The 12,218-nt window shown below is 41.6% G+C and overlaps 1 protein-coding gene across 1 annotated transcript in view; it reads right to left on the reverse strand.

The window, feature by feature from the left end:
* The window catches only part of pappab (pregnancy-associated plasma protein A, pappalysin 1b), an 85,735-nt gene that overhangs the window by 4,606 nt on the left and 68,911 nt on the right, over positions 1-12,218 (reverse strand). The window contains exons 16-21 of the mRNA XM_072664988.1: positions 10,303-10,510; positions 9,414-9,582; positions 8,594-8,747; positions 7,824-7,939; positions 4,063-4,134; positions 2,891-2,989 (exon numbers count right to left, since the gene is read on the reverse strand). Coding sequence (XP_072521089.1) covers positions 2,891-2,989; positions 4,063-4,134; positions 7,824-7,939; positions 8,594-8,747; positions 9,414-9,582; positions 10,303-10,510 — 818 coding nt within the window. The remainder of the gene's footprint in view (positions 1-2,890; positions 2,990-4,062; positions 4,135-7,823; positions 7,940-8,593; positions 8,748-9,413; positions 9,583-10,302; positions 10,511-12,218) is intronic.

Consider the following 12,218-nt stretch of genomic DNA (forward strand, 5'->3'; position numbering starts at 1 on the left):
TTTACTTTACCTCTGATCTCAACTCACAGGCACAGTTGCTAAGGTGTATCTAAAAACACAGTCACTGTATAATTAATTATAATTACATTATATATCATTTTGACATTTGCGTATTGATACGGTACAGAAACGGTGATGCTATAACATGTAACACATGATCTTTGCATGAGGTAACCGCTGCCTTGCAAATGCAGAGCTATGAAAAACATGGAAATAGTGTGTTTTCATGCTTAAGTTGAATTGTTTGCAGGATAGCTCCATAACAGTATACGTCAGGAGGCTCCAAACGTGCGCTTCTAGCAAACATACACCAATTTAATACAGTTAGGATTAAAGTGAAGGTTACAATTAGGTCTAGGGTGAAGTAAGTTTGGGATTAGCGTTGGGATTAAGACTGGATTTGGGCGAGGGTTTGACACAACAACTCATCACACAAATGTTTGCCAGCAAAATTAGACCCCCCCCTCCCAAACCCCATCCGCTCACCCCCAACAAAGCACGTCATCCTGGAAGCAAAGTCACGTCCTCCATCATGATCTCACAGGCAAGAAGGCAGACCGCATTATACGACAGCACGAACTCATCATGACCTGGCCCTTTTCAAGTCCCACACAACCATTAGGATGTTGTTTTGTGTCACTGTTGCCTTTCCGTCTGCAGCTCGCCACTCAGACCAGGTTTTCCTAATTGCTCATTGGGCCCAGTGACAGCAGTTATGCCCTATTGATGGTGCGTTTGGGAGAAAAAGATCTTGGCTGACACCAGACTTAGCAAACAGTGACGTGATGTATGCTGCGACATTGTGGAACGCTGGACTAAAATGCTTGTGGCCCTTCCAAAACAACAATGCCACTGGCAAGTCATTAAGATCGGATTCTGAACAAGGGTTTGACAATTGTGAGCTGCTCCAACACAATAACTGATTCTCCAAGTCTGCTGAAAGTGATAAACAATCTGGGGGAAAAAAATGATGGAAATAGCAGCATCACATCCCTGCTTTAAGAGGTCAGTTCAAATATTCACACATACACTAGATGGTATAAGTATTGAGACACTTGCTCAGTTATTGTTTACTAAACAGTTAGGGGAATATCCTACACAAATCAGACCTTGTGAGCACAGCTTTTTCTGTACCAGTGTCGTCAAAAGGGGAGCTCAAAGTTACACAACAAAAGTTACACAACAAAACAAAAAACCTGGTTGCAAACAAGGATCCATGCTAAGCAAATGCTCCTTGAAACGTTCGCTCCTGTAAGTGGGGATAGGGCTACAGGTGACTAATTCTTCAGCTCTCTAACAGCACATCACCCTGAGAGGACGCAATGAAAGGACACTGGCACTATCTGCTAGGAATAATTAGAACAGTTAAAACTATGCCAAAATATGTAGGTTCAGCACAAAAGGCAAGTGCATCAGTGTATTTCATTCTGAGGCAAAATAAAGTTGTAAATAGGCTTGTAACATCACATCTGGGTATTTTACACCCAAATCACAATTTTTAAATCATAATTTTATAAAATAATCATTGTTAATTGTTAAAATGACTTTATCATCAGTAGTAGTATTGCCTACAAAGAAAATAAAGACAGCAGTTCAAGTTTTCCTATCACCCGCTCAGTGCCTCAGACCCTTAAGCTTTCAGCAGAGGTGGACGTTGAACTTTTGTAGTTTACTGGCTTGAGTAACGCTGTGGTTTGACGACGCAAATCCAGTAAGTATTTAATTACTTTCACTACAAAACCTGACGTGTCTGCCGCCAAATGCTGATGCTAGATGTTTCGCAACACGCTGTGTATTCCGCCTGGACATCTCACAGCACGCCAAAAAGGCATCATTGTTTTTTTTTCTGTTAAGTTTTGACTTCACGCCGATGGTTCAGCAGCCCTGTCTATTTCCAGAGAAGAGGTGCTGTAAAGTCTGACGAGGTTAGGTCACTCTTCCTCTCTTGTAAGAGAATATCACTTTCTTTGGCAGCCAGGAGACCTTTCCATGTAAAAAATAAAAAAAATAAAAAAAGAGGGGGGGGGGGTGCAAAGTGAAAGGACAACGAGTACATGAGAGGGGAAAAAAAATAAAAACACTGCCTCAGCTGTGCAGGCTTTGCTTGAGTATGTAATATTACATCTATGGACTACAAAAACAGACAAAGTGGTAAATATATATATATATATATATATATATAGATAGATAGATAGATAGATAGATAGATAGATAGGACTATAAGTCCTCACGAATTATCGCCTCATTTAATGTCAAACCTGGAAATTCAAGCCAAACTGCCATGTAAAAAATAGATATTAATGTTGCCTTGTTGATATTTGCTCTATGTTGTGCTTATAATCTAAAATTTTCCAGTGTTGGATATAGCGCTTTTTTCCACTGATGCAATTTAAATATACTAACTTTACATTACACAAAGTTCTGTAATCAAGTGCTCTTACTGCTGCCCCTACTCTAATTTTCATTAATCACAACAGCTCTTTATTAAACCTGGTCTTTTGCAAGTGACTATTTAACTGTTCAGGGTAAATTAATGGATTAGTTTAGGTAGCCAGTTAATTTTTTCCTGAAGGTTAACTACACCATGTCCAAATGTTTATGGACAACCCTTCTAATGAATGCATCCAGCTACTTTAAGTTGCACCCTTTGCGGACACAGATTTGCAAATGCACCCACACACACAGAGCTTATCTAGTTCTTGTAGATATGATATATACTCATAACAATATATGCAGGTGTCCCAATGCTTGTGGCCATATAGTTTATACTAATATATATTAGTAGTAATTTTCTTTATTAGAAATACTAGCACTCTTGTACTACTCGGACTACATTTTCAGTACAACTTCCAACCCTGGTCACAGATGTTGAACTGATGACATCTCTCACCTTTTTAGTTTTTACAGTAGAATGACAGCAGTCTCCTCCATCATAGTGGCAGAACGCTCGGTTGTTGACTCCATCGCAGTAGTTGTCACCCATGAAAGGCTACAGAAGGAAGAACAACCCTTTTTAGTATATTCTGAATGAAACAATACGTAGTACATAGACTTTTATAAGGATAATAAATGCATGGCAGTATGTCAAAACATCCTGCATACCAGAATAAACCTCTCCTCTGTAATTCCAGAGAGGGAGAGAGGCATTCACACATATACATCCACACCATGCAAAAATAGACATACAGACCAGAGTCTGTTGCAATTATGTCGCCCTGGAAAAATTGAGTTGGTATTCCCGAGCCTGTGGATGGAGGCCTCTTTTAATGGGGAAACTGAAGCCCTATTAAACTTATATGTGTCTCCCTCGAGAGTTACTACACATTTCCATCTTGACAGGCTCCAAAGGTTGCCCAGCACACCTGTGACCTTTTTCCAGTTTGAAATCATCTGCCTGGCCCGACAACTGCTTCCAGAGGGCAGCTAATTAATTACCCACCGGCTAAAACTGGGTCAGGATGTGGCCGGGTTCAAAAGTCTGCCGTTTTGGCACAAATAAAAACAACAGGAACTGTTTGTGGGCTTATTAAAGACTAATAATGTTTTTGGTGTCTATTTCCATTATCCATCTATCTCTCCAGCGGTCACTGGTTTTGAAAATCTGACTTCATTCCAATGCCTACAGTCTACAGTTTGTAGCAAGGAAATATGTTTGTCATCAGTTCATCCCACTTCAGCAGCTTGGGTAAGGAGAAGGCATGACCTTTCCTTTTAAAAATTAAACCCCTAGATGGGTTTTCCAAGTTCCTTTAAAACACAAAAGAAAACAAATCACCCATCTAAACAAAACAGAGGTGGTCACAAACGCCCCCGTCAGCTTTTAGTCACTTCTCTTAAAGCTGACTCGGATTAGGCGGGGACTCGGTTGCAGCGCACAAAAAAAAAAAAGGAAGACACCGACCACATGTTTATTTATGCGCTCGACTTGAAAAGAATGTAGGAAGATGGCAGAAACAACTGTTCAAGGTCAGACTCTGGAGAGCCAGCCAGCGCTTAACCTCAGACATGCATTCTTTGCTACAGTACAGGACTAAATGTCAGGGTCATTATTGTCTCTCTTACCTCACAACCTTTAATGCAGTGGAGAGTATCTGGGCTCGGATACCACTTCAGTCCCATTGTGCATACAATACTCTGCAAAAAGAAAAAAAAAAGAAATAAAAGAGACGCAAAGACAAAGCCGGGTATAATTTTCGGTTTTTAAGCTGAATCATCACACATGACAAGTTTATATGAGCTGGCAGTGGTGTTGGAAGTGGAATCTGCGGACGCAATTCCAGGCCGAGGACATTCCACGCAACGAAACACAAAGGCATTTGAATTGAAGTGAATTTGAACGGACTTCGGCGAAGCACATGTGTCTCTCGGCAGATTCCTATCCGGGCATATGAAAGTGCAAACAAATAAAATCCCTCTGCTTACAGCACTTTGGTTTTGGTGTTGGAGTCGGTGGGGGGAATGCATTAAAGAATTGGGCTTGGAGGATTACAGTCTTAAGAGCTTGGCTAAGTAGGGGAGCCATTAAACATGAGGAGCCAGGCCTGGCCCGGCGGTAACGCAGCCAAGCGGAGTGGCCCCGTGGCTCCTGGGTTAGCGCAGGTAGAGAGGATGTTTGGAGAGGCGGAATGACGCGCTCTGGGGGAACTCCAGAAGCCATGAGGAGTGGAAAAGGCTGAATGTAAACATAACATTTCCAAGAAAGCAGGCATTCGCCCTCTGCTCTGGAGCAGCTTAGGGTGGTGAGCTTTGGCCTGAGCAATCTATACACACACACACACACACACACACTCTTATACACTTAGCATTCAGTGTCACACAGAGGGCCCAGGCGGCCTGTTTACTCAGGCTTAATTTAAACCGTCTGCTCCTGAACCTGTGCTTGTTTTTACAGTTTCTCTAAAGGCCTGGGCAGGACAAGCACTACCTGCCTTCTATTAAATAGACTTTTATACTATCTGTATCAGGGGGCTGTCCTTCTTGAACTGTTTTTCCCCCCGACTTTTTCCGAGCAACAGCATTCAGACATAGACATTTTCCGCCAACGGATCTGGAGTTCCTGAGAAGGGCATTAAAGGCTGATTTCTTAACGGGTAAGGTTACCAGGGGTGTTTTCTTATTATAAAAATCGGCATTTTCTCAGTTAAAAACAAATCGGCCTAAAGTAAATCACATTCGCTCAATCGCAATCAATTTGCTGGGTTGATTGCGGTCACAGATTCGTCAGCACACTTGTCTCTCCTAGGGGCCACAAAGGGTATTAAGGGGAGCTAGGGGGGTTGGAAGGTGCTATTCACACACTCTCACTCTCAAAGTCTGCCTGGAGTTACATATGACAGGCCTCTCTCAAAGCGAATGAAAAACAACCAGGCTTCTCAAAACATCCTCTACGACGTTTGGAGTAGGCAAAAAAAAGAAGAGGGAGAAGAAAAGCAAGAAAAAGCCAGACAACCTCTTAACCACTCACAGAAATGATGTCACCCAAAAACACCATTTCCGTCAGCTAGGAATAAATCAATGACATCATAAATCACACAGATGGATATTCCTCATCTCGTTTTTCCCCTGCGACCTCTGCCTGGCCAGGGCATCAAGCTAAGCCACTGCGTTTGTTCAGCACTGCGGACACTAACAGAAATCCTGCCTGTACTGATACTTGTTCCAAAAACATTGATATATGTATTAGCGATGTTGAAAGATAAGCTCAGCAGATAAAAATGACTCCATTGCACTTCCTGTCCATTAAATCCAGTCTTTCACATTTCAGCTAACACAAAGTTAGTGGAAAAGAAGTCTAAGGTGTATATCTCTGAGGACTAGTGTATATATATATATATATATATATATATATATATATATATATATATATATATATATATATATATATATATATATATATATATATATATATATATATAATTTTTCCTGTTTTACTTAAATTGTGCCGAACCGCAGTGCGAGCCAAACCGTGACCTTTGTGTATTGTTACACCTCTAATAGGGAGTCCCAGTTCTTCGTATAAACAAAATGAACTAACTGTCCTTAATCAGTAAGGTAGGTTGGTCTAGGTGGTATTTTCTGCCCAACAGTGTTCATATATGAATCAATAATGGCACGGGTAAATAAAGGAAAAGCGCAGCTGTGCTTAATTTCATGCAAAACATGCCAGTAATCCTTGTTTTATAAATTACACAAGTGTGTTACAATCACGGTAAAAGAAGTCTTCTTTAGCCTAGAAATAAGTCCAATAATCTCATAATAATCTGAAACTGAGAAATATTACATATTTAGCCACAATTTAAGATGATTCACTCACATTCTGTTGCAGTGTACCATAAAATACAGTCATACTGTGCTATATTTGGAATTCACTAAAGCACTAAACACACAAAGAGAAAACACAGGCTTTTCTTTTATTCATCTTTCCATGAGTCTAAACGAGGAGTCATTTTATAAGGCCAAAAGCATTTTTTAAAGACACTACACCAGTGTTTGTGGTTTGCTCCCGTCAGCGGAACACAAAGAAATGACGTGGTGGCTGTGATGAAAGAGTGAGGTGAGCGTGTGAGGGAGGCTGAGGGGAGAGACCCATTCATTCATTCAGTGTTAAAGAAAGGACATCCGTCTAAGGCAACTTCACCCTCCTTCGCTAGGTGAGTGGTTAGGGCTGGCGTTTTGGAAGCGCCGGCGGTTCAAGGGCAGTTCAGCGCGGTCATCACGGTTATTGTCGAGCGCTCTGAGGCCATCGTGGACCACGCCTATTGGTCCAGCGCAGTGGTCAGACAGTTTTGATGGGAAATTCATTCTTGGGAAAATAACAGCTGGTCGTCCGCTACACTCATCATTTCAAAAAGGTACTGCAGGTCAAGCCGGAGAGCCGTAAGAAAAGAGGAAATAAGAGACATGCGTCACCGCCGTCTGAGAGCTTGTGTTTGTGTCTGAACCGTGTTTTATGACATAATGTACGTTTTTGGAGGTTAAGTGTCCGAGTAGTTTCAAATATACAACAGTGAGCCTCGCTTGACAATAAACTGTGGCTAAAAAAAGCTCATTGTTATTTTGTAGCGTCAGGAATTTACGAGTAATTACTATAATCACTGATTGTGTTTTGGGCCAGGCAGTTGCTTGTTAGGTAACAAACTCCTTTCTATTTTTTTCTTTCCATCACCCTGCTACCCTGCTGCCCCCCTACCTCCCCCAACCCCACCAGTTCTATACCTTTTACAAACACAGAGCAAAAGGGCAAAAGGAAAATGTCACAAGAGCAAGTGTGTGTGTGTGTGTGTGTGTGTGTGTGTGTGTGTGTGTGTGTGTGTGTGTGTGTGTGTGTGTGTGTGTGTGGTCCTACCCAACTATTCCCCTTCAGTCTGATAAACAGTATGACGCATTGGATTTTAGGACTGGAGTGGAGTAAGCATTCATCATTTCTATTTTAACGTTAACGGTTAATTCTATTATTAATCACAATAAGCTCCATAACAAAAGCAGGCTATTAAAGTCTGCTTATTTAAGGCTGTGTTTATTTTGACCACCTTTGCTGTTCATATACAGTAGACTACTACGAGTGATTTCAGAGTGGTTTCGTCATGGCTCAGCGCTAAACAACAGCGCTACAGAAATAAATATAGTCGCAGAATTATGGACACATTTAAGGCCTAATGCTTTATTATGACTGGACTGTGAATATTTAACAAATACATCTGTCTGAAGCTTTTGGTGAAGACGGAGGGTTTTAAAGACATGACAAATACAAGAGAGAAACTGTTATGATATTGGAAATGACACTCCGGTCTGGAAGATGCTGAACTGCTGGGATCTAAACGCACCTGAACTTTGGGTGGGTTTCGCCAGTGGTCTTTCGTTAAGTCGTCGCCGGTCATGTTTCTAGGGAGGAGCACCAAGCTACTGCCACTGTCATTGCAAGCCAGCTCACATTCAGTTCCTGTTACAGAGCACACACAATAATGTTTTACAATAATGTCAATATACATGGGAACAGTAAAATGAAGTCAAAATACACCATATAGACAAAAGTATTGGGACAACTGCTCATTCATGGTTTCTTCTGCAATCAAGGGTATTAAAAAGAGTTTATCCTGCTTTTGTTGTAGAAACTGTCTCTACTGTCCAGGATAGCTTTCTACTAGATTATGGAGCAGGACTGTGAGGATTTGATTGCATTCAACATCAAGAGAATTAGTGAGATCAGGATCTTGAACGATCTCCACCCCACCTCATTGCTTTCTCAAAGCTCTCTTGGCCTTACAGACTTCCTAATGTGTCCTCCACCATTTCTGTTAACTGCTCCCTGAAAACATGTTGCTACTTCTTATAATCTTCTCCTACTCTGTGGTCATCAATTACTAGGCAGCTGCTTAGAGAAGCCCATTGGCTGCTGATTGTTGGGCCAAGGTTTGAGGAGTCAAAGCAGGTATTTGTGGGTGTCAATTAATAGCTCAATTCAACCTTAAACTGAACTGATCAAGCTGCTTCACTGAAGATCATGTGCTTCATAAGAAGTTACATGCAAACTAATGTAATCTTGTGTCTGAAACTGAAATCAGTCTAGAGGTGGACAGTGCATGGCTTTACAGACCAATGCTGTGCAGTCCTTCGGTGCAGCTGGTGAGGATAGCAGGGCCCAGGTTGAGGGGGAGGGAGCACTGGCCCTTTAGCTGGGGACAGAGCTGGAAGGAGCCTGTCCAGTTCCCATCCTTTCTGCAGCGGATCACACTGGTGGTGGAGGCAGCCTGGAAGAATAAGCAAAATTCCTGTTCAACATCCTGAGCAACAAAAGCACATGGTCTTATATTCATCTTGCAGGAGTAAAGCTTTGACATTGGTACTGTCATTGAATTGGGTTGATGGTTAATGGTCAACTAGTTATCCAAACATCAACCAATCATCCATCAACCAATTTGTAGCAACTGTGTACAACAGCATGCAATCACTCCAGAATCCAAACATCAACCAATCATCCATCAACCACTTTATAGCAACTGTGTAAAACAGCATGCAATCACTCCAGAATCTTGGATGAAACCTTAAAGACTTCTCCTTAAAGACTTTGTGGGAATGTCCTATTTATATATTCATTATCTTTTAAGTTAAACTCATCCTACCTCATGTTAAATATAATCACAGCACTATTATATGGATTCACTGGTCAATATATGGCCCAAGTCTGTGTTTTGACCTCCTATACAGGTTGTGCCCAGTGGGATGACCCATCTCCTTCCTCTTCATATGGACTAAGTAAACAACAGGATGGATGAAAGTGAAAGATGAGCAAATCAAAAGGAGAGCATGTTGTGGGGGCGGGGCATCCATGAGAAGACCTCCATGATGGGGAGATGAGAAACGGGACAGAGGGAGGGAAGGCGACAGACCTGCTTGCAACGGCTGTGCGCTCTCACCGTGTGGTTGGCCCCGGGGCAGCTCAGCCAGCATTCACTGTTGAACTGGAAGCCGTGGGTGCACTGGTAGCTGCCGTGGAAGACCGGCGGCGGTGGCTCACACATCACTGGCACACAGACACCAGGCTGCCAGCTTCCGTCCTCTGTGCACTGCCTGGTGAACGCTCGTCTGAGGAGCACACCAGAAGATACACTTAGATGTGTAATTCAGTGATAAATATAACACACTAATTACCCTATTTAATACACAAGGCACTGGTACTATACTAGTATTATACACTACATGTCCAAAAGTTTCTAGACACCATTGTTACAAATTCAGGGGTATTAATATTTTATTCGCTCCATCTAAGGCTGTGCATTAGATGTTGGAACATTGCTGTGAGGATTTAATTGCATTCAGCCACAGAAGCATTGGTAATGGTACTGATATTGAATGATTAGTTCTATATTACAAAATGTATGCTAAACTCATCCCGAAGATACCAGGTGGAGCTCCATCACTCCACAGAACACAGATCCGTTGTTCAACAGCCCAATTCTGGGGGCCTTAATACCCCTCTAACCAACACTAAGCACCTAGGCTAATACACGGCTGCTCTAGAGCATCCCATTCTATTGGAAATGCTTTAATACTATAGTTTAATGCTGACTGCCTGTGTCAGCAATGGGTGCACCTGAATTTAAAAATAAGGGTGTCTTGATACGTTTGAGCATATAGGATAACCTGATTCTCAGTGTTATGCAGGTTTCAATGCATTTCTGGAATCATTCACAGCTCAATTAGTCATTTATTAAGCTAATCAGTTAATTAATAAGAAGAAACTGCAGTTTGATTTAGAATTACTATAGAGTTACTTAGGTTTCAAAGAAGCTAGGAGTGACTCACCTCTTAGGTTTGTCGTAACTAGGGACGTGGTAGCCAGGCTTGCACTTGTACTTGCAGAAGGAGCCCACCTTGAGGCCAGTGGCATTGCAGCGCTTTGTCTGCAGAATGGCATTGGGGACAGGTGGAGGTGCGGGACAGCGTAGCTCACACAGAGCTTCAGGAAAAGACCACATCCCGTCCTCCATACACGTCAGCACATTGTTAGTGCCTGTGGGAGACCACAAAAGGTTACACCTGGGAAAGCTATAGGACATACTGAGAACTAACAAATAAAGAGAACTCTGGACAAATAAAGCTTCTCATACAAGTTACAACTGTACTGTTGCTTGAATCAGTAACCAGTGGCTAAGCCTGCTGACACCTGAGAAGCATTTCATATGCAGCGTCAGATGTTTTAAGACTGCAGAGAAGGGACTGCATGGTGGATTATTGTAAGCATTTATCTCTTACTTTTTGACACTGCTGTTATGCTATAATAAGACGCTTTAAATAAAAAGGGGTGATTCTGGTATGGCTCACCTGACAGAGACATAAATAAAGTAATTTGAAAGAACACTATACCTTTTTCTATTGAAACATTTTTTTCTTATTGTGTGTCAAGTTGCAGTTTTGGAGATACGAGGGTTTGTTCTGATGGGTTTGTTTTTTTATCATGCAAATTCCTTGTGACTCTTGTCACTTGTGAGCTAAAGTATGCAACCAAAACAACAAACTACCATTGCTGTTCAGATACTCACAGTCTGTAATCTAAGACTGATTATAACCTCTGAGAAACTGTTGATGAACGTACGTTTTCTCTCACTCACTCATAACTATTTAATCATTTAAGGGCGGTCACTTAAATGTGACAACTTGTCAATTGTAATCCCCATCAAAACAAAGCCCTGTATCTCCAAAACGGCAGCTTTACACAATAAGGAAAGAACTTTGAATTAAAATCAAATGTTTCCATTAAAACAAAGTCATTTCTGAGCATTTTATTGGTCCATTTATCCTGAAATTGACAGAATCCATCCACTCCAGATTCTAGTAATTTCAAACTGCACAATAACTTGCATACTAGTCTCAGAGCCTGATGAAATCATGTTTATGTGCATGTTATGCATTCTGTATTTTATTTATTTGTTTATTTAGTATTTTAGAAACTTCTCAGTTTAAATGTTTTTAAATAATGTCCTTTGGAATCTATTAAAATACTTTAATTCAGCATTAGCAAGTGCTGGTTACTGATGACAGGATTGTGGGTTCGATATCCGGGCTTAGCAAGCTGCCACTGCCTGGCTCTTGAGCAAGGCCCTTCAACCTCTCTGCTCCCCTAACCCTAGCAACGGCTGCCCACTGCTCCGGGCAGGTGTGCTCACAGTCACTGTGTGCATTTCACTGGTGTGTATGTGTGTGTTTCCCTGCACGGATGGCGGAAGCCAAATTCCATCTGTGTCACAAATAGGGTTGTCTTGCCAATTAACTCACCCTTTTGTAACTTCCCTTAAGCACTAGCAATGCTCCCAACACTAGGAGGGACAGCACCAGCTAACAGATGCCTGTGCCGACCAACATCACTTTAAGAGTGATGAGGGGAGAAAGCGCCATTTACCCATCCACCCATCTTTGCTGCTGATTGCAAAGCTACATGGCTTGGGATTCGAACTCATGACCCCCATGCCACAGTGCTTTTTTTTTTATGTTAATGCTTTAATCCCAGCATGCATCTTCATACACCGCTTCTATACAGAACCATGTCCACTCAAAGAACCACTTAAATGCATAAATGGTTCTGTGCCTGGTGAAATGGCTCTTCATTTACCAGAAAAAAAACATCTTCAAAATGGTTTGAATATTGTTTAACAAAATGTTTTGTATAGCAGCACTATTTGCTTAGCCTGTACCTCCCAAAACAGTTTCACTGTACTTACTAA

This window comes from Salminus brasiliensis, chromosome 20 (assembly GCF_030463535.1).
Source record: "Salminus brasiliensis chromosome 20, fSalBra1.hap2, whole genome shotgun sequence".
NCBI classification, from domain to species: Eukaryota; Metazoa; Chordata; class Actinopteri; order Characiformes; family Bryconidae; genus Salminus; species Salminus brasiliensis.